At 37.1% G+C, this 26,871-nt stretch overlaps 1 protein-coding gene and 1 pseudogene across 1 annotated transcript; both read right to left on the bottom strand.

Annotated features, from left to right (window-relative positions):
- Window positions 1-189: 189 nt before the first annotated feature.
- LOC131737227 (nucleoside diphosphate kinase 6-like) lies at window positions 190-13,227 on the bottom strand (annotated as a pseudogene).
- A 3,580-nt stretch (window positions 13,228-16,807) lies between these two features.
- On the bottom strand, window positions 16,808-23,152 carry plaat1l (phospholipase A and acyltransferase 1-like). Its single transcript, XM_034005472.3, has 4 exons — window positions 23,016-23,152; window positions 20,922-21,051; window positions 19,967-20,220; window positions 16,808-18,907 (listed from the first exon to the last, which is right to left on the bottom strand). The coding sequence occupies exons 1-4, from the start codon at window positions 23,022-23,024 to the stop codon at window positions 18,842-18,844; spliced, it is 459 nt and encodes a 152-aa protein (XP_033861363.2). The 5' UTR covers window positions 23,025-23,152; the 3' UTR covers window positions 16,808-18,841.
- Window positions 23,153-26,871: the final 3,719 nt, after the last annotated feature.

Raw genomic sequence — 26,871 nt, forward strand, 5'->3', positions numbered from 1 at the left:
CTCAGGACTGGTTAATGAACAAGCACATCATTTATATTCACACTCTGACTGTCTTATCTTATCCCTGCAGCCTGATTACAGCAGGTTATCTCTCGTTCCTTCCCCTTCTCATATCCAGCAGTATCGAGTACATGAACCTGGGATAGCTAGCTGTAGGAGAAACATAGCTTGCGTCATCAAAGACTCTCTTTAAGAGCGTGAACTTGTTTTTTTCTCATCATAGACAATGTCCACTGCCATGAAAAGGTGCTCTTCCTTCTCAAACCACTGCTTCACGTTGAAGTCTGGGAAGAAATAGGAGATTTCTCTTGTGGCAGATTCTGCAGAGTCTAAAAACAATTATGAATGCATGTCATTAACTCAAGTAGGGCATTGCATTCTTGTCTCTTCGTATGCAGCTTTATTATTAGTGTATAGCATTGGGTTTAATTTGTACTACAACACCACATTACTATATGGTGAACACTTCATTTCTAAACTGGATTTTTACTTTTGCTTTCCAGTGAAGACCTTGACTGAGGATATGACTTTCAGATGTCTTATTTCTCTTCACACACAAAATCCTTGATACAGACACTCATCCTTCTCACTGCTGCAGCAATGTACATTATTAGTGCTTCACCATGGGAAGATTCATTTGATGTACCTCCTAACCCACTATTCAAGTCCAGTTTCAGCCACTTTACCCACTCTCCAAGTTGCTTTGTTAGTGACACCTGTTGGATGCCCTCTGTACTTGCCTAGTAGACAACTTCCCCAGCCAGCATGATTGAATAAGGGGCGCATTTACTGGACTGGCTGAATGGTGGGTCACTCTGGCTATGTGGTGGAGAGGTCCCTCAAAATAGTGTGTTCGTCCAGTTTATTTTACCCAATTAAGAATGTCTAATGTTTTCTCACCACAACAATCTCTATAACAGTGCAGGAGAACTGTAAGACGTCCTCTGATCCCTTGATGAAGTCAATTGCCACTACACCCATTGGATAACGGTGAGCTACCCTGGAGGACAAAGGCTAGCCCAGCAGGTGTTCGCTTTGACTCACCATGCGCCTGAGCAGCAGGGTCCGCTGTAAAGTCCCTGATGATTTTTCTTCCCTTCCCCTCAGAAACGCCCTGTGGAATTCCCAGCGAAGAGCAACAACTTTGCACAGCCTGGACATGAACTGGCGCTCCCTGATTGTATAAGACAGGGACCTCTCCAAGAGAAATCATTACCTGAGCCATGTGCTGTGTTCCTGGTGCCTCGTCAGTCCGCAGACACCCCGTATGGACTCTGGCGCTGTGTATAGGGCTCGAAACGCTTTCGTGGGTCCCATCAATCCCCTCCAGTAACCAATCGCATTCTCTCGGTCTGAAATATAAGCCCTCATAGGCCCGCTGTTAATTAGTAGAAAAAATACAAATGCGGCAATGTGATAATAAATAACTTACAATCATCTTTTCACATCTCTATTAAGCAAAATATGACACGCTGTTTTCAGTACTTGAACTTTGTCGTTTTCCAATTGTCTCTACCTCTAGCACTTCTTGTGTAACATATGAATGGAAAAGCCAGGATTTTATAGCTACCAATCCGCATACATGTTTCAACTGATTGTGTAACAGCAGCAAGAGGAATACAGTGTAAAACAGATAACAACAAGGTAAGTACAACATGTAGGTTCACCACAAGTGGTACTTTGATTTCAGCACAATGCACGTTGTATTAATTATTATACCAGAGGTGTAATCTCTGTGCTTCATTGTAAAACAACCTACCACGCCTACACCCACACTTAAACACTCAAGACACTTTAATCAAAGGCTGCACAAGTTCCTCTTAACATTTCTACTTGGTGCTTTAAATCAAATACTGCTTAATATTTAGGATATTCTCAAACTACCAGAGCGCTTATAGTATAATCTTTATTGAGCGGAATGGTAGTTCCTCACACCAAGTTATCAGCGAGAACTGCCAGAGACTCTCTATACAGCACGCACAGTTTACATGTTTTCAGGGTATTGGCGCAGCAGAAGTAAATCAGCCAAAAGCACCATTTCACTTTTAATTTGTAGTTTCCAACAGTCTTAGTTGAAATGTAGAAAAATAAGTCAATACCTGTCATACAGTAAGATAAATCAGTTGACAAAGTAAGGTAAAATGTCCTTCTCCTTATTCTCCTGTTTTTTTGCAGATTTGTACAGACCCTAGGCACATATGTATATTACACGACATCTGAGTTTAATGACAATTAACTTGTTTTGTCAACATGGAAATATACTAGGGAACACACTTATTGTGACATCTATATTTAATGATTTATTTCTGTTTTAAAATTGAACATTTGCCTGCAAAATATATCTTTTTTTACATGATATAAATATATATAAAAAAAGGTCTAGCATGCGTGGGATATGAAACTATAACCTTCAATTTGCAAGCGTGTTGTGTTATACTGTCATCAGTGTTACATGATTAGTTGAGAAAACAAGCATTATTTTGAAAGATGAAGTCAGCCAGCTGAGAATTCTCTGGACTTATCTGGAGATTTTTTTTTTCGAGTCATCTCATCATCATCATTCTGAGATTCTGATCTTGATCTCTGAAAAATGTTGGTTTCCTGTCAGTGTAACACTCATTGTGGTCCCTATTGGCGCAAGGAAGTATGGTTTCCTCTCGATACTGGTTGTATTTGTGGACAAAAAGGAACGTACATTTTTCTGAGAATTAGCTATGCTGAAGGATAGCTTATATATTTGGTAAAAGTAAGACATAAATAAATAAATACATTAATACATATTGAAATAAATGAATAAATAAATCAATATATAGACATGTATTTCTTTCTTTATCTAGCTTGATATTTATTTATTTATTTATTTTTCAAATTAAAAAATATATTGTAATGACCCTGACAATTGCTTTGTTGCAGGACTGGGAAGGGGGAGTAAGTGAATGAGTGGGGAGAATGTGTGTTGCTGTTTTCGGGGGCTGCAGAGCATGGATGTGGCTGGTTGATGAGCCGGACAGTGGCAGGAAATGAATGGAGGTTATATAAGAGGGTGCATGAGCCTGGGGACTGGAGACAGTCCAGCGCTGAACTTGAGTGAGAAACTGTGGGTGCGACTGAGCGAGCGTGTGAGCTGTGACCAGAGAGAATATGCAGTGAAAGTGCCAAGACTAAAACGTAGGGTTATTATTTTGGTGGCGTGAATTCCGGCCCCTGACAGGAATCCTTTGTAGTTTCAAACAAAACAAACATTTTGAGAATTCAACATCGTCTCCTTGAGTACTGCTTCCTAAACATGAAAATGTTACAATAAACTAAATGAACGGATCAAGCTTATTATGATAGTTTGCAGAATCAGATGAAAGCTTTCAATACAATCGGGATAATACATAATCATTATTTACAAACTCTTGTTCATCACGTTACTTGTTAAAAACTGTAACTTTACTGCTATACTACTTGCAAATGTTGTAAAATGGAAGGACAAACTGTGGTGTGAAAGCTAGGGTGTCTGCATTAGAAGCATGTCTTGGGTTTGATTCCCACACAGGGTTTATATTGCAAACTTAAAAAAAATAATTATTTATGTGTAACAAACACATTTTTTTATGTGAAAAAATGTAGTTTATATGAATGACACTTTCATTGAACATACATACTTTTGCACACATAACTTAAACGTGCATATATATATATATATATATATACACATAAGGCAGGATTTGAACCCTAACTACTCATACTTTCACTCCAACTATATAACCGCTATGCTACACAGATTCACATCTTAACCCTTTCAACAGACTAGGCTACTGTTTACATTTATCCTATCCAAACAGCAATACATTGCCTCAATATAGGTTTAATAATTGTGTTATTACCGTAATGTGTATGTGTGTTATTATCCATTAAGTGAAAAAAGTGATATCTGAAACAAAAACACAATTAGCATAAGCGTGCCTCCGCGCATCAGCATTTTAAATACCCCCACCCCCTCACAACGCCTCTACTCAATCCCCCTTCCTCTACATGCATATCACACAATAACACTGCTGTACTCAGTACGTATTCGATGAATGTGTATTCACTTCATTAAAACACATTTTCACTAACAGAGAACACAAACAGTACCTGTACAATGCAGTCTTTCTCTTTCCTGCCCTACATAAGCTGCACGACTTGCTTTTTTTTCTACTGGGAGTCGCTGCAGATCAGGGATTATACTGCACAAGCTGTGTACGTGTCTAATCACGCGAGATGTGATCAAATTCAAATTCAAAAACAGTTTTATTGGTTGTACGTATCATTGCAGTTGATACAATATTGTATTACATGCGGTCAGTTTGCCACGAAATTATTCTTATAAGCAGATTGCTTGATTCTTACAAGCAGAGTATTTTACATTGGTTAGTATTGGAATGATTTTGTCCGAGTGGTTTTGATCACTAATTCTTATAAACGGAGTGCACTGTATATGTTTGTTTTCTCAACTAATCATGTAGCTCTGACAGTATGTCACAGAATCAACGTTATAGTCAAGTTGTCTAGCGAAGTTTCAAGTACAATGATACAGAAAAGGGAAACATCAATATATTTTTTAATTTCTATGAAGGGCATGTTGTCAACTATCAGTTGACATTTTTTGATAATTTCATTTTCCAGACAAGCCGTGGGCCTTTTTGACACTCATCCTTACACCCAAAAGCAATCTGAACTCACAATTAGCAATCCGTAAATTCTGGTTAAATCATGTTGATCAACTGAAATATTAGCCAAACAGAAATGTTTACTCGCTTTTTTTAATTTTCTTACCAAAAATAATCATTTAGAAATCATCTCTAGTTTGTGTAGTTTTTATACTTACTGTCTGTCCCTTCTCTGTTCCACTCTGAATGGCTAGGGGTCGTTGTCAGTCTTCTCAGTGGTCTGTTTCACTGTCACTGTCACTTTCACCCTGTTCTGACATCATTGACTGAAGCAGCGCTAGAATGCTCTCATTCGTTTAAATGACTGTCAATCATCAAGATCTGCACCGACTGTGCACATTCATTTGCTAGCTACAGCGCCTGTTATTCAAAGCGCCTACTTTGAAATTAGCGGGTTAAGGTGTAGGTAAGCTTTTGCTATTTTAGGTATATATGGTGACAGTTATTAGTTTGATTTGAAAATGGTGCACAAGAGGAAAACACTTAATGAATATTGTGCACAATACCCTGACTGACGGCTGAAGTCTCTGCGGCAGGACGACGCAGGCCTGTCTGCCTTGCCTTCCAGTGACTCTGAGTCCAGCTGTGCTGAAGCAGGAGAGGGGGAGCTCAGACTCCGAATAATAAGTGCAAGTTAGTTCTGTTCAACTATCTAATGTTTTGTTCTGTGCATATTTTTACTCTAAGTGTATGCTATAAAAGTCTGTATGCTGCGTTTTCTACAGTTTATTTGAGAACATTTTAAAATTTGTGTAGGATCTTTATCTTTACAAGGTATGAATATTGGTAACCATGGCTTCACTAAATGAGACATTTCTCAATGGCATAAAAAGTCTGTTTTCTTTTAAAGCATAAAGGTCGATTTCACCCATTCTCTGCTTGAATTAAAAATAAAGATTGAAAAAAACGGTAAACTCTTTCTAAAATAAACGTTGATATTAATCTTCAATTTGGCAAAAAAATAAAAATTGAATAGTAGCAAGCCTAGTCATAAGCAACATCTGAAGGAAGAGATGTGCTGTATAGACTGCAGTTTCAGTGCAGAAGCAACCCTCTGTAGTGTTAATAAAGGGGGTCTGCTTGGTAACCTTGGACAGCACACCAAGCTGACAATAAATCAGCGTTTATATGAAATTCAGAGAAATCAAGTCATTCCTATAAAATGTGAAGTGCACAGACTGAAACATTCCTTTTTGTCCTTCCAAGATGTGTACAAAAAAAAAAAAAAATTGAAAAACAGAAATACCACAGCAACCAAGACATATTTTATAGACATCTCTTTGCAGCTACGCAGTAGTTAAAAATAGTTATTTCCCAATCAAGGCCTCTTTTAGTTGACAAGTTGTTTCAAATGGGGAGTAAAGGTAACAAAAGTTATTTATCATCATAAGTGCAATCTTTATCTGAAAGGAAAAAATATCCCATTACAATTCTAAAAGGAATAAAAACCAACAACTTAAGACTACTTACCAGACCCTATATTAAATGTCTGAGTTATTCATTTAGTTTTGTATCTTTATTGCATGTGTCTTTGTTTTCTGAAATAATTGTGGTAATGATGATTTGGAATCTACTCTAATGTGTGTATTTTTCACAATCCACTCATTAAAATGGTTGTATGTTGCGTGTGTTAATGTTGGTGTATTGTACTTGGCACATGGGATATAATGTGGGTAATGAGCACGAGTGTTTAAAATGTATAATTGTATTTAGGCACAGGGATTGCACTTCACTTCATGTGCATTTAAAGTACTTAATATGTTAGCATGGAGTTTTCACAGATTAGTTCACGTGCAGGGATTCAAGTGAATAATTAATTAGTAATTGAATCCCGGCACAACAGTATATATAGATGCACGTTTTACTCACTCGGGGTTGGGTGTTCGGTGAGTAGAGAACGGGAGAGAGGAGGAAAGTAAAGTGAAATATTAACAATTGCTATTGCGTGCTGGTAGGACCAGCACAATACTTGTTTGTTTAGTTTTACTCACCGTGTTTGTTTGTCTGTTAGTCCATCGTTTGTTTAAGTGTTAGTCCGTTTTGTTTGTCTATTTATTTTGGCGTAAACATCCACAATTGCCGTATTAGGTTCGTTGCACAATTTAAACATATTGTAACTCCATTTAAATTGATATAGTATAGTGACTGAGGAGGATACATGTAGCAATATAGTCCGGAGTCTTTATTTGCAGCTTCTGGTCCCTTTCCGTCCTGTTATCCTGCAAACAAACACTATAGGAAGTTTGGGACAGTCACTTACAAAAACCATAGAGCCACCAGCACTGTGTAAGTTTACACTCAGTTTGTTGCTATGCTTTTTTGGAGTGCTTTCCATTTCCCCAACCTTTTATATGGATTTTTTTGTTATGTAAATATATATAATAGAAATGATATATAATTATATAATTATGTTTGCTGTTGGATTAACAAAGCAGACATCACATTTTATTTATTTATTGTTTACTCTCATTTTAATTAAAAATGTAAACAGAACTGTTTAAGTTTTGGGTCCTTAAGCAATTTGCTAGAATCAATAAAAGAATGGTATGATTTCCAAAATCTGTGTGTGTGTGTGTTTTTTAATATATATTCTGTGTACCTAATCAAACCCTGAGAGAAAATTGCAAAGATTTTCACTAAAGTAGATTTAGAAGCCTCTTGATTGCCTTGGTAACTATCATAATGATCAGGTTTTAATCATTATTCCTTGCTTTTGTAGCTATGGTTATCTTCTTTAATCCTTTCAGGGTTTATTTTTGCATCTTTGTAGTGCTGTAAAAGTACACAGAAAATAATGGCTATAGCTCTGATTAGGTTGCTATGCATCAAGTCACACAACGCAGGCTTGGAGATGGTGAATTGGGTGTTATGTAACTTGCTGCTGATGTTATATGAATGTTTTAAGAAAAGAGAGTAAAAATAAGACATTTCTCTCTGTGTAGGTCAAGCAGAGGTATTACCAGAGGTTATGATACAAGACGGGGAGGAAAACACAATGTTAGCAATAATGAGACTGAATTAGATTTTAACAATCCCAGAGTCATACTATACATTTTTCCATACTCTCCTTGCTAGAAAACCAAAATCAAAGATCAACATGTTAAACTTATGTTCCTTTTGTGAGTAAGTAGCTTCAAATATAATTTATTTGGTCTCCCAATACTATTTTATGGTGTTTGCATTCATTCCAAGTGTCTCTGGGTTCCATTGTAGTAACATTAAATTATCATTTGTCTCAAAATTAGCCTTTATCTGTCTTTAAGCTAAACATCCATGACAAAATAGCCTCCCTTGTTCGGTTCAAATCATGTGACAATTTGACCATTCAACTCTGCCAGCCCCACTTACTCTCTCTGTCAATATCAATGCAGAGTAGGTGATGGTGTCAAAGTTGACATGACTGTTCAATGCCAACAGAGTACCACGAGAAGGATTGCAAACACCGTAAAAGGGAGAAAAATAGTAAGAAAGAAAGATATTAAAGAGTAAGTAGCGAAGTTCGAAAAATATAGCGTTGTGCGTCCCCACATGTTCCTAAACCTGTTTACATAATGTACCTGGAATTTTTATTTTCATTGTTAACATCCTGACAACTTTTTACACTTAAAGTATGTTTCAAAATGTTTGCTCTTGTGCACTGCGGTTTGAGATCTATCCTCTAAATCACTGCAGGAAGAGTGATTTAAAAAAAAAAAAAACATAACAAGTGTTCTGGCTTTTCTGTTCCATACCACACCATGGATCATTATTGCTGTGTTACCTGTTTGACAATGTGGGCAATAATCCTTACACCATCAGTGCACTAGAGCGGCCAAAAAAGTTGTCAGGATGTTAACAATGAAAATAAAATTTACAGGTACGTTATTTAAACAGTTGTAGCAACACATGGGAACGTGTAGCGCTATATTTTTCAGAACCCTGTTACTTACTCTTTATTTAGATGACTGTTGTCTACTGCAGTGGTTTTCACCCTTGTTCCTCAGGGACCCTTCTGTCTTCTGGTCTTCTGGCTTTCATTCCAACTGAGCTCTAAATTACTTAACTAAGCCCTTAATGAACTAATAATTAGCTTAATTATACCTTTAATTGTTCTCAGCTCCTAAAAAGTTGCAGATTCTAAGATTTTAACTGAACTATAAAAAAAGCTGAAAAGAATTAAAACGGTCTAATTAAACTAATTATTAGTTCAATTAAGGGTTTAGTTAAGTAATTGAGAACTCAGCTGGAATGAAAACCAGAAGACACAGGGGTCCCTGAGGGTTGAGAACCACTGGTCTACTGACTTACTGTCAACTAAGCAGGTTTCATGGGGGAACAAAGTAGAAAACAGACTCTGAGGAATTTTATTTTATCATAACAATGATTATCATCATTGTGGGAAACACTGCATGCCGTTTTAATGCATCATCTAATTTCTATAGAGGCAGAGCATTTCAATATAATAACTTTACTAAAGAAATTAAATTGAGATGTATTCACTGACACTGCACTACAAACAGCCTTTGAAGAAATGAGAACCAACCACGCTTGAATCCAACGCAGTTTACTGACATTTAAATGCATTTAGGTGTATTCGAAAAAACAGCTGAGTAGACCAGCAGGAGACATCGAGGCAGCCTCTTCATTAGACCAGAGAATGAGTAAGACGGCAGTCTTATGAAGCAGAGGTGGAGTGGTGGGGGGTAAGTTAAAGGTTAATAGAAATTGAGAAAATGACTAAAGGGCTGTGGTGGATTTGAAAGAAGGCAGGAAAAGGTATTCTAAAGATAAGAGCCTATTTGTAAAGCTCCCGTGTCCAACAATTGTCTTTGAACTAAAATATATATATATTTCTGGTGCCTTTTTACTACGTTATTCTGGAGTTTAGCATTCTGTACTGTAAGCTACGCAGCTGTATTGAGTATTAGATATCCTGTTTGTATAGATTCCTCAAAGGAAGACACATTTCTTATACTGTAGCAATAACCATCTGAATTCTATAACATCTTATATTGTGTCTTTTAGTACACAGAAAGCTAAAGAACAGCAATACATTTTTATAATAAATAAATAATACAAATAGTAATAATAACAACAGACACCCTACCCCCAACCTATTAACAGACTTGTTATATTTATACTGGTAATATTTTTCAAGAAATACCTATAGAACTGATATTTATAACCAGTGAATATCCTAGGATTGCATCAAGTACCTATTTTATACAGGGTTATTTTTGGGCTAAACATGTTTGCGTTGGAAAGGTGTGTTTTCACAGCTGGACACAAGCTGGTCCAATTTATTGGAATCACCGTTTTCACGGTCAAATAAATTGGATCAAAGTTGGTGAGTAATGCATTGGATATACTAGTTCTTGCTTTGAACCTGCATGTTCTGCGTAAAATCTCTTAAAGTCCTCTCTTCTCCAAATTCAATCTTTATTCCTCACAATAAAAAAAAATAAATGGTTGTCCAAAATTTTCTGATGGACGGCCTGGAGAGAAACAGAAAAAAAAAGAAAATGAGACATAAGAAGCTTTGTATTGCACCAGATCAGACTGTGACATCTTCAATTCACACTTCATAGATTTCAATTCCGGGTGTGAGACAAGGCAGGCAAGAAAGAGGACCACCTCCCCTGCGTTACAGAAGGAGATCTCGCTTGCCATATACAAAGTGTATTTCACGCTTCATTACTGTTGTTGAGTTCTGGTTGCCATGGTTTTGTGTGTACCTGTGTGAAGCGGACAGTGGTCTCTGGCGATTGCGAGATAACGTCTGAAATAAAAAGGTTATTGGAACCGAGAATAAATCATGTGTTCTCCAGTTCTCTGCCTCCTTGTGAAATGTTACAATATGAACATAATTTAGATATTTTATTTTACATCATGTAATCAAAGAAAGTACAAAATGATTTTGCAAAAGTCTACTGGAAGCCATAATAGTAGTACAGTATTTCATGTTAGATTTCAAAATGTCACATTTGTCATTTTGTCGTTAAGTATATGGGAAAACTACAAAGCGGTATGTAATTCAATATGTTAATGTAACATTATTCAGCAGGTTTCATTTGACTTTATCAAGCACAATTTGTTCATTCTATAGGGTGATTCAAAACTTTTGGCCATAGATGTACATTTGTTCATACACATCTCACAATGGGAGATTTTCGATCAAACAACAGAACCATAAGGCAGACTTTCTTTGATTTGATTGTGTTTTTCAAGGTATTACAGCAATTGTGTGGGTCAAACCTAGGACCTGCTAGCTTCAAAGCCTTTGCTCTACTCACTAAACCAAACCAATGAGTCCTGAGTAAATGGAGCCGAGGACAGTCAGGGAATACATTATCATGTTTACTTTTATACATTTAGAAATTCACTGTATCAATTCAAACCAGTTCATTCACAGTGCATGGCCACATGATTAAGGAAGCACAATTAAGCCTGAGCCTCTTCCACTCAGCAAAGTCTTTGATTCACTTGATTTGATTGAGTTGAACAGCCAAATGCATCACTTGATACATTTTGTCTATATCTTGTATGAGCTATTAAATATTAAACAGTGCATACCTCTTGAGGGTGTGCTTACTGTATATGAGTCCACAGCTGCTGTATCAAAGCTTTGTCTTTGTTTTTAATGCCTTTTTTAGGTTATTGGTGAACTCCTGATAAAATCAAAATCGTATTGCAAATTTCGAACAGATATCCTAACATGAAAATACTATGTTCATCCCAGCACAAAGTCAAAGTGAACAGCCCGATGAGTTTCCGTAATACTTAAAATATGATGTTCACAGCTTAAATGTTTTATGAAATAATAGTAGGGAGCAGGGGATTTGATGGGGATGCTTAATGAATACAACAATGTAAAAACCAGCCAATAGCACTTCATATCTCAAACTATCTGTTTTTTTGTGATTTCTTATCTCCTGGTAGTAGTACAATTTACACAAATGCAATGCCAATATCTTGCACTTATCAAAATGAAACCCTATCAATGGCAAAATATGTTGCAAAACGTAAAGGTTTAAAAAATACTGTAGATCATGATGGTTTATTATGTACTATATTTTAATTCACTCAAAATAAGAAAAAAAGATGTACTGTATTTTATACTTTAATTAGTAAAATATTATAATTGTGTAGTGTATGTATACAGTGTATAGTGAGTGTGAAATTTGTCAGAACACTGCCCTCTAGAGGCTTTTCATTTTTTGTACACATAAGCATGCCTGTGATTCAAGTTTATTGAATCGAAATAAAACACAACAAAAGGACAGTTTTTAGCATACAGTTAACATAAATACAATTACATAAATACAATTACATAAATAAATTCTATGTCAATATCATTATTGTGTTTAATAATACTTTTGTTTAGATAAGGCTGTTTTGTGAACAAAAGGGGCAAGTCCAATGCATAAGATGCTGGAGAGATTTAATGAAATATTCTAAATCTGTTTAATTTCCACAGAACATATCCTGGGTTAGGTGCTTCTATAGTCCTGCATCCAGTCGTGGATTTCAAAACATTTGTTTAGGTATATTATCAAAATTAGCAGGTGCCAAGAATGAGAGCAATAGGATCCTTGCTACTGCAAATGTGCTCTGAAATGATCACAGATATCACAGTATGAATAGCTATCACTTCTTAGTCAGTAGGTATACTCTTAGGAGTTGTTTGTGCAGCTATAGGGAGGAACAATTTAGCAGGGGCCTCAAACGCCTGGTACTTTACCTGGTAATTTAAATATACTCAATCAAAGATAGATCTGGAATCCAGAACTGGGTGCAGGGCCAGCTAAAGTTTGTAACCTTAAATATATCAATTTGGGGAAGAGGTTCCAGCTTTCCGTACTAGCGGACTTCATTATTCACCTGAACTGTTTTAAAAGTGTATGACTCTTACGGCATCTTTGTGCCCATGTTTTTAAATAATTAGAAAAGTAAAATAAAACTGCTAACATCTCAAAATTAAAAAGTGTGCAAACTTCATGAATTATAAGCAGGGGGGTTAACTGTCTTAATCATTGTGATCTGACTACTTAAAATTGTAGCCAAGGGATTCTAACAAGCAAACAACTTTTTTTGTATTATTTTTTCCCAGACTTTAATTCAAGTTCAACTTGGGATACCCACTGATCCTTCCAGTACAATATCTGTTACAGGTATTGGGACCCAACACGGTTGTGGACAGTAAGTGGTTGTAAGTTTCAGGTGAGGTTCAAACCTGTGACACATAAGGTGAACTGGGAGTGCTGTGGCAAGAACAATGTGCTTCACAATGGAAAACGAAAATGTTTAAATGAAAAAAACATTTGTGAGAATATTATTATACCAAGAACATCTTTGTAAAGCCTTGTTGTTGCACCTTACATGTTTAAAATGCATGAGCTTGGTATGTGCGTTTTTAAAAGAAATATAAATATAAATATAAATGTGATGTCTAATTTACCTCAAGTATGACAGGATTGGCCACAACATCAGGTTTATCTACAGCTAGGTTAATCTGCAGTGCTTTTGCGCATCTGAATATTGAGAACACCATAGTCAGTCTATGAGAAACAAACATTACATTAATAAATTGAAAATGTAGATTGCATATCCAGATTTTGAGGAAAAGTGTGAAATGTAAGAATTTCAATATATGTTCTTTACTCCTCATTATTATGTTTACTTATTAATGTCAGGCTGTCTATCTGTCTGATCATCTGTCCACATTATTATTATTATGATTAGTAGTAGTAGTAGTAGTAGTATTAGCATTAGTATTAGCATTAGTATTAGTATTTATTTATTTATTAGCAGACGCCCTTATCCAGGGCAACTTACTGTTGTTACACAGTATCACATTACAAAATATCATAATACAAAATATTTCATTACAGATAGGAGCAGTTATAAAATACAATAAAATCAGTAGTAAACAAGAGCAAATTCAAATGAGAGAAAATAAAAAATACAATACATAATTACATTTGAGAGCGATTTTGACTAAGAGCAGTAAACATATTTGGTTATAAGAGTAAATTCCATTAAGAGCACGTATTAAGTACAATAAATGGATAAGAACGATTTCAAATAACAGCAATTACAAAAAACATGAATACAGTTACCGTTAAGAGTAAAATCAAATACAAGATACAGAAAATATAATTATTATTGAGAGGAGTAGTAGAATACAGCAAAGTGTGGAGCAGTTACCGTATTTACTCGAGTATAAGTCGAGAAATTTAACCCCAAAACACAATCCTGAAGTTGGGGGGGTCGACTAATACTCAAGCAAAAACACCTTTATGTCAGCAAACCTTTAATGTCTGCAAAAGTCATGGCCTGTGTGTGGTTACTGCAATCCCCATCTGTACCTAGAAGGGTTTAGGACCCAGGGGAGCCCTGTGGCAGGCATGCATTCAGTGCACGAGGCAAGTTCACATACAGTACTTAGCCACGCACCTGCACCCTGCCCCCCCCCCCCCCCACACACACACACACAGATGCTGCTGCTGCTGCTGCCGCTCTACATTATCTATGTATAAATATACATCCAGAGCTGCCACGTAACGCAGTGTACAGCCAGACCACACCACTCCCCACATTCCATTGAAATACATACTTCCATGTGGGCTAAGAAGGAACTGGGGGTGGGGCTTGTATACTAAAATAATACTATTTTAGGCTATACAACAAAAAAAAACATGTCCTGCGGTTTTATGTAGAAGTGCTTAGAAAATTGTTATTTTTGCAAATCTGCCACTCAAACGCCATCAGGATATCTAATACATATATTTAACAAAACCAACAGTAACAACAGTTTCGATTTCAGGAGTTGCTTTTTGTTTTCTGTTACACTAAACTTACCATCTCTGTTTCAATAAGAAATAAAAAAAATGATACCCGAATCTCACCCTAACAATTGGGGGCTCGACTTTTACACAAGGTCGACTTTTACTCACGCGAATACGGTAAGTGCAAGTACAAGATGATGCAAGTACTGATACAGCTGGGTGCCACATAGTCCAGTATAGTCGAGAGTTGTGATGTTTACAGATGCTGTCTGAACAGGTGTGTCTTGAGGAGGTGCCGGAAGGTGGTAAGGGACTGAGCAGTCCTGATATCCGTGGGTAGGTCGTTCCACCACTGAGGGGCAAGGGTGGACAAGGTTTGAAGCTTCTTTAGCGGAGCGTGGGTAACAGTAGAACACACTAATCAATAGAATGCAGCTGCACTTGAGTGTTACTGTATAGTAACACTCAAGTGCAGGTGGTAAATGAACAGTAATTAAACATCCCCTTTGCTTTCAAAAAATGAAATGTGGAAGGGAAAGCATCTCCATGTTAAGTCTTAAGGTTTGAAGAAAAGCTTCATTTAGTTTGAAGAGAGTATCAGAGCACTGTGCAGATGTAAGGGTGGGCAATCCCTAGTATTTATTTATTGATCCAAGGCTGATGGTGATGTATAAACACTCTTGAAAGGGGTCACTTAATAAAGGCAGGTGTGCTGGACAGGTCTTATTTAGCCAAGGAGCTGTCTGTAATGCCAAAATATTAGGTCCAATAACTGCATCTAGCATGGGAACATACCCTCTTATGCTTCATCTCCCCATAATAAACAAATAAAAACCTTTATGTAATAATATATATATCTTTTTTTTTAAATACCATACACTGTATTTTATTAGATGCATACATTAAGTAATGTGATATGGGCATTTTGACCTTCAGCACCCTCAATTTGTTTCTTCTCTCAAGAGATACTGACAAAGCTGCGGTTTCCTATCCAGGTGCATCCTATTGCAAACATGCTCACAAAAACTATATACTGTAGCTACTTATGCAATGCTAATTGTAGAAGGAAATAAACAGTCTCCTGAGTGGGTAAATGTCCTTGTCCTTGCTGAGGGCTGTTTATATTACAGAGAGAGACAATTTCTCAAAGTAAAACATAGCCAGTTATAGTGCAAAGTGTTTTCAACATACCCTTAAAAAGTACATTTTGTTGACACAGGATGTGATTCAAGTTGATGCCTGTGCCTGTCAACACTAGAATCTGACTGCTGGAAGTAAAACACTGTTGTTTCTTAGTTTTAAAAATGAGACAGGGAATAGGTGAAGTAAAAATGAAAACACTGCATTTCAACACACTGGTACTCTCCCGCCTAGACTACTGCAACTCCCTCTTGGCTGGCCTCCCTGCGCCCGCCACCCGTCACTCCAGCTCATCCAGAACTCCGCTGCTCACCTGGTGTTCTCTCTGCCTCGCTTCTCCCATGCAACTCCACTGCTCTGCTCACTCCACTGGCTCCCGATCACCGCTCGCATCCAGTTCAAGACTCTTGTACTAGCCTACAGATGCCTTGACCAGACTACACCCAGCTACCTCTAGACCCTCATCTCTCCCTACACCCCCACTCGACCTCTCTGCTCCTCCTGCACTAGAAGACTGGCTCTACCTCCTCTACGCTCCCCTGCCTCCAGAGCCTGCTCATCTCCACCCTCGCCCCGCAGTGGTGGAATGACCTTCCTACAGATGTCAGGACTGCCCAGTCCCTGACCACCTTCCGGCGCCTCCTCAAGACTCACCTCTTCAGACAGCACCTGTAGAACTTCTCTATTTTTTTTCCCTATTGGGCAGCAGTGTGGACTAGTGGTTAGTGCTCTGGACTCTTGACCGGAGGGTTGTGGGTTCAATCCCTAGTGGGGGACACTGCTGTTGTACCCTTGAGCAAGGTACTTTACCTAGATTGCTCCAATAAAAACCCAACTGTATAAATGGGAAATTGTATGTAAAAAATAATGTGATATCTTGTAACATTTGTAAGTCGCCCTGGATAAGGGCGTCTGCTAAGAAATAAATAATAATAATAATAATAATATTGACACTCTTCCTTAAATTTATTTATTTCTTAGCAGACTCTTATCTGCCCCCTATTTTACTGCATTTTATCCTGTACTTTAGAGTACTGTAATCTGTCAAGTGTTATTTAAGGGCGTCTGCAAAGAAATAAATAATAATAATAATAATAATAATAATAATAATAATAATAATAATAATAATAATAATAATAATAATAATAATAATATATCAGTTTCTGATGGTTTGAAATATGTAAAAGACTGAACAAGTGTTGATGAATGTCAAATCAAAGTACCTTTATTTTATCTATAAAACTATGAAAATAAAAACAAATAAAAACATATACAAATAGATACACATTAGCATTGCCATTTAACAGTCTTGTATGTGGAGCTAGCACTTTGAGAAAGAATCAGGCAGGTAATTAGAGGTTGAGATGTGGAAAAAAAAAGTTTAAGTGGGCTCACCTACCCGCAGGATCAGTCAATTCCACTGTTTTATAATGTATTCTACACACTGGTGTGCATGCTGCTGCAGCACCTCTCATTTTACATAATAATAATAATAATAATAAACTTTATTTTGTATAGCACCCTTAAAAGCAATCATCTCAGAGCGCTTCACAATTAATAGTACAGAAATAAAATAAACAGATTATACATAAAAAAGAACAAGGAAATAAAACATCATAAAAATCATAAAAACGCCTTTCTAAAAAAGTAAGTCTTTAAATTAGCTTTAAAACACTCAAAGAGGCTGAGTCCCTGATCTCTAGTGGAATTGAGTTCCATAATTTGGGGGCATAACAACAGAAGGCCCTGTCGCCCATAGAGCGCAGACGAACAGGCGGGACACACAGCAGTCTGAGATCAGCAGAGCGGAGGTTGCGAGTGAGTGTAAAAAGATAAAAGATCTGACAGATAAGTCGGAGCTAGACCATGAAGAGCCTTATATGTCAGCATTAAAATTTTAAAATCAATTCTGAACCTGATAGGCAGCCAGTGCAAGGCCTCCAGGACAGGAGTGATGTGATCTCTTGAGCGGGACCGAGACAAAATTCTGGCTGCAGAGTTTTGGATAAATTGAATTTTAGTGAGGATGCTATTAGACACCCCAGCGAGCAGGACGTTACAGTAATCGATCCTGGAGAAAACAAAAGCATGAACCAGTTTTTCAGCTGCAGGTAGAGAAAGCATTGGACGCTGTCTGTCAATATTTCTAAGGTGAAAAAAAGAAACCTTGACAGTATTCAGAACACGCGATTCAAAAGTTAACCCAGGATCAAAAATCACACCCAAATTTTTCATCTTAGATCAGAACTCAAGCAATTTTAAACATATTGTTTTAGTAACAACAAAGACAAACACATTTTTATATAGAAAAATCAAACAAGCAAACAAATATATTAAAAAACATATATATTAAATCCAAGATGGAGTCAAGATTTTTATCTAGCAAGGGAAAAAATGAGGGTTACTGATAGTAAGGAACAGTCTGGGTAAGGCACAAGATCTGACAAACTTTGAAGTTGATAGCAGGTGCTTGGCTGACAAGTCTTTCTGAATCAATGACTACACAAATAATGTTTCATTAACATAAGGATTGATGCTGACAGGCTATTCTAGGAGAACAGACTCCCGTGCTAAACACTGTGCAGATTTGAATCGGGGGTGGGGGGTTAGAGTTAGGGTTAAACTGCAAATTTGTCATGTTGAATCAGGGGGGTGTGGGGGGTAGGGTTAGGGTTAGGGTTAAACACTGCAGATTTGTCATGTTGAATTGGGGGGTTAGGGTTAAACTGCAAATTTGTCATGTTGAATTGGGGGGGTGTGGGGGTAGGGTTAGGGTTAGGGTTAAACACTGCAGATTTGTCATGTTGAATTGGGGGTGTGGGGGTAGGGTTAGAGTTAGGGTTAAACACTGCAGATTTGTCATGTTAAATCGGGGGGTTAGGGTTAAACTGCAAATTTGTCATGTTGAATCAGGGGGGTGTGGGGGGTAGGGTTAGGGTTAGGGTTAAACACTGCAGTTTTGTCATGTTGAATTGGGGGGCTGTGGGGGTAGGGTTAGGGTTAGGGTTAAACACTGCAGTTTTGTCATGTTGAACTGGGGGTGTGTAGGGGGTAGGGTTAGGGTTAGGGTTAAACACTGCAGTTTTGTCATGTTGAATTGGGGGTGTGTAGGGGGTAGGGTTAGGGTTAGGGTTAGGGTTAAACACTGCAGATTTGTCATGTTAAATCGGGGGGGGGGGGGGGCGTATATCGTCACACTATTTAAATGCAACAATTGCAAACATTCCTTTCCTTCTTCTATAAAAGTTTCTTCTCAAAGAGTTGTTCCCAGGTAGGGTATATCTTTCCGTAGATACTTTCAATCTAAAAAGAAAAATAATAATAATTATATAGATAGATAGATAGATAGATAGATAGTAACACAGCAGGGAGGGGGTTGTTTGATTGTTAATTATCCCCTGCACCTGGTGGTAATTACTTTTTCTGTCCTTTTCACGACTGCTTGAAAGCAGAGCACCCCTTCTGCCTCCTTCTCCTCAGCAGCCCTGAGCAGACAGACTGCCTCTCTTAAATATCCTGCACCTGGTTCTGATCTACAATTACCACCAGGTGCAGGGGATAATTAACAATAAAACAATTAACAACACAATTAAATTAAACCAAATGTGCATTCACTTCCTGCTGTGTTACTATACATATATATATACACACACACACACACATACATATTTAAGCAGCGCATCCTACTGTCACAGTTGACTTTGTTTTAGGCTCATCGTTGACCAAAACCCTAATCTTAATTAGTTTTGGTTTGTTTTGTATTTCTTAATAAAATAATAACCAGCCTAGTGTGTTGATCACTATCTTCTTTGATCTTGGTGATCTTGGGTTAGCCTCAGCTAAACATTCATTGTTAATATTACTAGCACAGACATGCTTCCAAGTGTATTTGAATGCTTTTGTGAAAACTCTACATATCCATGTTTCAATTATTAATGCTTCCTGCTTTTGATTGTTATGTTCCCAAATGCATCTATTACTGTTGATTAATAATTACCTTTCTGTTATTTAATTAGGAAATTGTTGGTTGATTCTACTTCAGCTCAAGGGAGAGGTTTGTTAAATAGGTGAGTATCTCTTGCTCTCGCTCTCTGAATCAATCAGTCAAACAATTGCATACAGTTTTTGTTCTATTTGGCAGGAATAGGGTTGAAAACTATCTATCCCTGACCAACAACAGATGAGAATCCTGGCCATGTGTATTTTAAAAAGGAGTTAAAATCAAAACACAAAGTTGTACTGGGAACCGTTTCACTGCTGTTGAATGCAGTGTGTTTGTTATTCACAATACAGGGGTTAAAAACAAAAGCGTAGGTAAATGTGCTAAACCTGAGGCATCCACCACCACTGTTACTTTCTTACCTGGACTGATTTCTTTAACCCGTAGCGGAACAGTGTTGCTTGGTGCTCGCAGTTATGAAAGAGGATGTCATAGGTGACGTATTTCCCCACGGCCTCATCAATCTCGGGTTTAATAAGAGTGTGGAAGTCCCGGTGCGGTTGCTTGCCGTCCAGGTAATTACTGATTTTGTATTTTTTACCCACAACATCAACAGGGTCAATTTTCACTGTGGATTTCAGTGCCCTGCCAAAGAGAACGATCTTGGAATCCGAATCTATATAATAAAAAAGATATTCAAGGTTTTAGTATAAAACTGTACTACTTGAATCCTGGCCTCGTCAGATCTCGGAAGCTAACCAGCATGTAATTGTGTCTTAACTGTTTGCTCAACTTAACCTAAATGTGCATGCCATGCATGACTGGCAACACTAAGGGAAATGCAGAAAATCAGCTGCCATCTTTTTAATACCGAAAACATAAAAATTGTTCCTGGTATATAAAAAAAAAAAAGAACTACCAGTGTTACACTGGAATGACGTTGTGCTAAATTGTCTGAAGAATTAGTTCACTGTGCCACATAGCCGCCATATAACAGGTGGCATTTTAATAGCCAAAAGCTATCATAATTAAGATCTTTGGGTTTTAGATTTGAATTTGTAAATATAATATTCAATACTGTAGATTAAAAGATGCTTAATGGCATCTACTGTAAACCCTGTCCAGTGTAGGTTGATTTCACTTCAGTCTGGTTGCAGACAATTAGACCATAAGACTTACAGCACAGCACAGAAGGGATCAGATTATTTGTATGACCTTCTACAGTATAGCTGTATAGTATGCTGAATCAAAGTATAAACAAGCAAAGAACTTAAAAGATTTTCATTATGATGAAGGAGGGGTCAGTTTGTTGTGCCAAAAATAAGAAAATAGATTTTAAAGCCTTGGTTATCTCTTGCTTAACAGTGTAGAACTTACCACGGGCTGTTAAGTGTGCCACATAGGGAACTCCGTCTCTCTCGCCATAATAAATGCCAAAGTGGGAAAAATGCTTTGACCTAGGAAACTCAAGGATGTCTCCAGGAAGTGGTTGAGGACAAGAATGATGCTGCAAAAGAAGACAAAATAAATTAGTTTTTTTTCCTGTTGGTAGAATCTGTTTGTGTGCATATACTGTAGTAGTGGACAGAAGATGTTGCGTTTTTGTCAGAAATACAGTAGTGTATTGATGGGAGATCTGGCCATATACTGTAACATCATGATGACAACCTTTTGTGTGGGTGGGTTAAGGTATGTCCCCAATGTGATTTTGAGCTGTGTTACTCAATACACATGGGTGTACATGCTCATGAGACCATGTCCACAGAATTTCCAGAAACAAATTAGTACCAGTATTTACCCACTGTGACACAATGGGGAAATACAGGGGAGTCCAGAATAAGAAAATGAAATGAAGAAACACTTTTTAATTACCTGTATCATATCAAAAGTGATGTCATTTCCACACAAAATTGTCATAGATTTAATTAAAAGGTGACTGGAGTAAACACTTTAGATATATGTCCCATTTGATGAAACCCCAACCTTCTTTTCAATATGTATTGTAATGTGCTAAAAGTACTGTTTGATCTTATATATTAGATAAGTACGATACATGGGTTTACAATACATTGGGAAGTGTGTAAACAGTCATAGAAGTATGTAAGTTCAAGGAATCATAGCCAGTCAACACTGAGCAATAGCCAGACAATGGGCCCGGTTTTCAAAACGGGTTTCATTTTCCTTGGAAACGGCAAAATCCGCTGGATTTTTCCTCCTATTTTGTAAAATGGTCATCTGTTTCACCCACCAGCAGAATGCATTTCATGCATCATTTTCTGAGGTTATTAGGAGCTCTAAATGAATAAGTAATGAACGTTTAAGTGGTGTAATCCGCCAAAAGAATGGTTCTGTTTCAAATGTGTTAGCAATGCGATGTAAACACAATCGAAACCTGTCCCACAAAAAATGATATATAACATTCTTTACATTCTTTATAAATGTTGTAAATATATATATATATATATATATATATATATATATATATATATATATATATATATATATATATGTGTGTGTGTGTGTGTGTGTATATGTATATATCTCATGTACACGTAACAAAATATGTAATATTGTAGGACAATGCAGCAGCAGTGTAATCTTAACAGATTCTTCATAGTAATTTTGTAAATTGTCATAAAATATATATAATATACTGTCAAATTTACTGACATTTACCAATAAAATGTGTGTGCATATAAAATTATCATTGCCGCTCATTACTCTGGCAGCCAGAAGCAATATCGCTATCAACATTAACAATTGCAATAAACTTACAGACAGTATGGTTATCAAATTGAAATTAAAGGGTACAAATACCATCAGGAAGCAACATGTATCTACGTATAAATGATTTAAGTTGTTAACTGTGCAATATTTAAAATTAAAAGTGCGATCATAAATGTTTTACCTTATCCACTAAATAAAAATACATAAAATATGTAGGAAGACTGTATACACATATATACATTTCACATAGGCTCTGTTGGTGAAAGAGCATCCCAAACATTTATTTATACGTGTTCTATGCTCTCCCGTCACAGGGATGCTCATCCGTAATTTTATAACATTAAAAAACCTGCGTATTAAATGATTCCAATTAATTCCTCTCTCTCTCTAGTTAGCTGTTCTATAAAATCTTCTAACACACGTACATAGTAGCATTCTGGATGCGCTAGGTGTTCCTTAATCAAACTATATCAGCATGACATCCTAGCGCAAGTCAACCTGTGGAGCTTCCGGCTGTCCTTGTCAACGACTACTGTAAATAAAATACTGTTGAACAAAAGGTTTTGAATACCTACCACCTGTTGTCCCTCCCCAGGATAGACTACATTAAAAATACATTTTACAATCTCAGAAATATGAATCTTCACCGCACGTTATATACTTGACAATCCAATGCCATAAGTTCATTAGGAGCAAATAAAGCTGTTAAAAAAACAAAAACACAATAAAATAATAAGATCCTACCAGTCCCATCTGGGTACAGAATACTGATCCCTTTGAGTTAAATCTCCTTCAGCTGTTCAGTGAGGAATGATATCATACCAGGATATCACTACCTCAGATACCCGAGTAAACACTTCACAGAACAGAAAAGCCCAGAAGAAGAGGAAGTACACAATTAAAGTGAGCTGAGAGACCTGGGGGCTGCACCTGCACCTCCCAAAAGGGTCTTGATGGCAAATGTCATTTGAATAAAGCATGCATTTAATTTTAGTTATATTTAAAAGGATTAAGCCACACTGATCTCAGAACGGCATTGTAGGTTGGGTATGAATTTTAAATGACCATTATATTACCTTGACAAGCAAACCTGCTTTTATTTAAGGGTGTAGTGATTTGCAGTAGTTCGAGGAGCTATTAAATGTAGTTAGACCACATCTTTAAGAGTTGTGTAAGGTGCATTTGACTGTACACCGATCCACAGTATAAACCCACCTCTTTATGAACTGTGTAAGGTGTATCTTACTAGGGCTGGGACCAAATCAAAACTTTGACAACCCACTAATCGCACTTAACAAAACTGTATTTCATAGCAATTTCTTTTTATGAGTAGAAGAAATAAGATACTTACAAAAAAAGAAAACGCTATGAAATACGGTTTTGTAATGTGCGATTAGCGGGTTGTCAAAGTTTTGATTTGGTCCGGGCCTAGGGCTGCAACGAAGGGTACATTTTGACCTTCGAAGGTTCGGAACACATTACTGAAGGAAGGTTCAAACCTTCGATGGTACTCATTTGCATAATGTATTGGTGATGTCACCATAGCTACTTGTTTATATTTGATAGAAAATCCTATTATTTTAGTCACTTGCACAGTTTGCATTCAACTTTTTTTTTTTTTGGTTGTCTGGTGATTTAACAACAAAAAAATCCTTAACAGCAGAATGGTTTTGAGACATTTCTTTAAATACAGCTTATGCCATACAGCGCTTTGCTGTTGAGATGGAGAATGAAGAAATTAAAGGTTTGCCTCTGGAGGGGGAAGGGGTGGATGGTGCTCAGTTTTCGATTCACTATGTAACACAATTTTTGTTCCTGGGTAGTAAGTGTTATTTCCTAATTGCTTATGCCTCAAAAGTATAGAAAATGGCTATTATTCCCCACAAACTTTTGTGACCAGGAGTGATATTCATTGACAGCTCATCCAGGAGTCTCAAAGCCGTGCTGCTCCATAATGGTAACAAGTACCCATCTCTTCCCCTGGCTCACTCGGTGCGTCTCAAAGAGGATTACAACAGCATCAAGACCTTGTTGGACGCCTTGAAGTATGATGAGTACGGCTGGGACCCCCGGAAGGTGCTGATGCCACCACTGCACATCAAATTGGGCCTTATGAAACAATTTGTCAGAGCTCTAGATAAGGAGTCGGCAACCTTCAAGTACCTTCAAGACTTCTTCCCTAAGCTGTCTGAGGCAAAGGTCAAAGCCGGTGTCTTCGTCGGACCACAGTTATAGAAGATCCTGGAGTGCAATGAATTCCCCAAGAAGCTCACTAGTAAGGAGAAAGCGGCTTGGAACAGCTTTGTCGCAGTGGTTCGGGGCTTCCTGGGCAATCACAAGGCCGAAAACTATGTGGAGCTGGTTGAGACTCTGGTGAAGAACTACGGCACAATGGGCTGTAGGATGTCCCTCAAAGTCCATATCCTTGATGCTCATCTTGATAAATTCAAGGAGAACATGGGAGCGTACTCGGAGGAGCAAGGCGAGCGCTTCCACCAGGATATACTGGACTTTGAACGCCGCTACCAAGGACAGTATAACGAGAACATGATGGGAGACTACATTTGGGGGCTGATTCGTGAAAGTGATTTACAGTATAATCGTAAATCTCAAAAAACTACTCACTTCTAAATCTTTTGTAGTCATTTTTGTATTACTTTAGTATAAATACAAGTTAATTTGGATTCATATGTTGTTTTTTTCTGACTTTATGTGAACGAAAAGACACAAATTTGCCCGTTTTCTCATTGGAAATAGGTACATTTCAAAATATCACTGTCCTGGTCACAAAAGCAAAGTTTGTGGGGAATAATAGCCATTTTCTATACTTTTGAGGCATAAGCAATTAGGAAATAACACTTACTACCCAGGAACCAAAAAAAAAAAAAAAAAAATTGTTACACGGTGTTAGCGTATATAGTGTATGTTTCAAACATATTCTACAATAGCACTTATCTTACACTGTCTTGTACACTAGGTATTCAGCACATATTTTACTGAAGCAGTACAGCCACTAGAGCCGGTACAAGCCCACTGCTTTGGATACTATACACTGCTCCAGTTGTATGTAATGTATAATGATTTGGTAGCGGATTTTATTAACAACTTTTGTTTACGTAATATGCATTATACAAATCAAAAGATCAAATTTTGCATGTGACATTTAATGTGTGATTTATAGTATTCACACATTGTCAAACAGTTTCTGTTAATGGGGGGGGGGGGGGAAACAATACAGTGCATGAACCCGTCTGACGAACCTTTGAAGGTTTAAAATAATCTTCGAATCCCTGGCTAGCGAACGAACCTTCGAACCAGTCTAAGAGTGAACCTCACTCTTAGACTGGACTTAATAACTGACATTCTTTTAAAGGCATGTGCTCAAACAGATCCTTACAGCTACCTCCTTAACTTTAATTGAAAGTAAATACAATACAGTATGTACAGTATGTAGAAATGTATACAATACAGTATTTATTCTTAGTGTCACCTTACTGCACAAATAGGTTCTTAATGTATTGTATTACACCACCATTCACGCCCAACTCCAAAGCAATGGCTTGACATATATTTTCTTTTTTTTTTTCACAATGTCCTTGAAGTCTGATTTTTCATATAAATTTTTATGCTTGTCTACAGCCAATATGATCATTTTTTTTTCAAACTCATGTTGCTTCTTAGATAAGTTAGATAATTCCATCATGGTTATATTGTATGAATGGCAGATTTCTGCCACAGTAAATATTATTGTTCATTTTCATTTGAACTAATTTTCATTGTAAAATCAATGTTTCACTCTTGTGCAACAATTACAGACTTTGTGTGCAAGGTACAACAGGTAATGTACATGTTTGGTAAATTCATTTTTGTACCATCATTTTGCACTATATAGTAACATCTAGGAGCAGATTTGTGGCTTAATTGTCCTCCCCCATAATATACCTTGCCTGATGGTAGCCAGGGCTACTCATGAGAACTAACCTCACAAGCATTTCTGACAAGAGGCATACCGGTCATCTCTAGTGGATTTAGAGTGAGCTGCTATGAAGGCATTATGCCATGAGGTTGCACTTCACAAAAAAAACATTTGAAGGCAACATCGAAACAAGACAGAAATTCAGTTTAACTGGCCAATATCTCTACATTCAACAATGACAGCCTCCCGATTAGCACTAGTCTCGGTCTACCCAGTGTTAACTTTTCTGTGTTTATTTTTTTGTATTTTCAAGTTTTTTTTAGGTTGTAAAAACTGTAAGCTTTTCATGATTTTTTATTTTTTTTATTTTTATGTAAGTACCCTGGCTTTTAAATAACTGAAAGCAGAAGTTCATTGCCATGGATTAGAACTTAATTGAATAAATTTGCGAAAGGTAGCTTTTCTGGTTGATATTAGCACATTTTAACAGACTTCAAATCATACCTGCTAACAAATAAAGGGAATTACTCAGAAAGTCCAAGTATTTGCCCGGCCCGTTTCTGATATTACTCACTGGGCTGATAAATTCACAGACTATTTTTGGTCTGCACATATAAGATTGGCAAATATAACAACACAGATTGTACTTCCCTTTTTTAAAGGAAACATCTGTTACTATCTAGA

Source organism: Acipenser ruthenus, chromosome 5 (genome assembly GCF_902713425.1).
Source record: "Acipenser ruthenus chromosome 5, fAciRut3.2 maternal haplotype, whole genome shotgun sequence".
NCBI lineage: Eukaryota > Metazoa > Chordata > Actinopteri > Acipenseriformes > Acipenseridae > Acipenser > Acipenser ruthenus.

Bases quoted from the DNA above. Each gene is read 5' to 3' on its own strand.
- plaat1l (XM_034005472.3), bottom strand. The intron at 20,221-20,921 runs GTAAGTTCTACA...TTTATTATATAG, and splicing joins GGCACACTTAACAGCCCGTG to ATTCGGATTCCAAGATCGTT. The intron at 18,908-19,966 runs GTAAGAAAGTAA...TTTTCTTTTTAG, and splicing joins GGTTAAAGAAATCAGTCCAG to ATTGAAAGTATCTACGGAAA.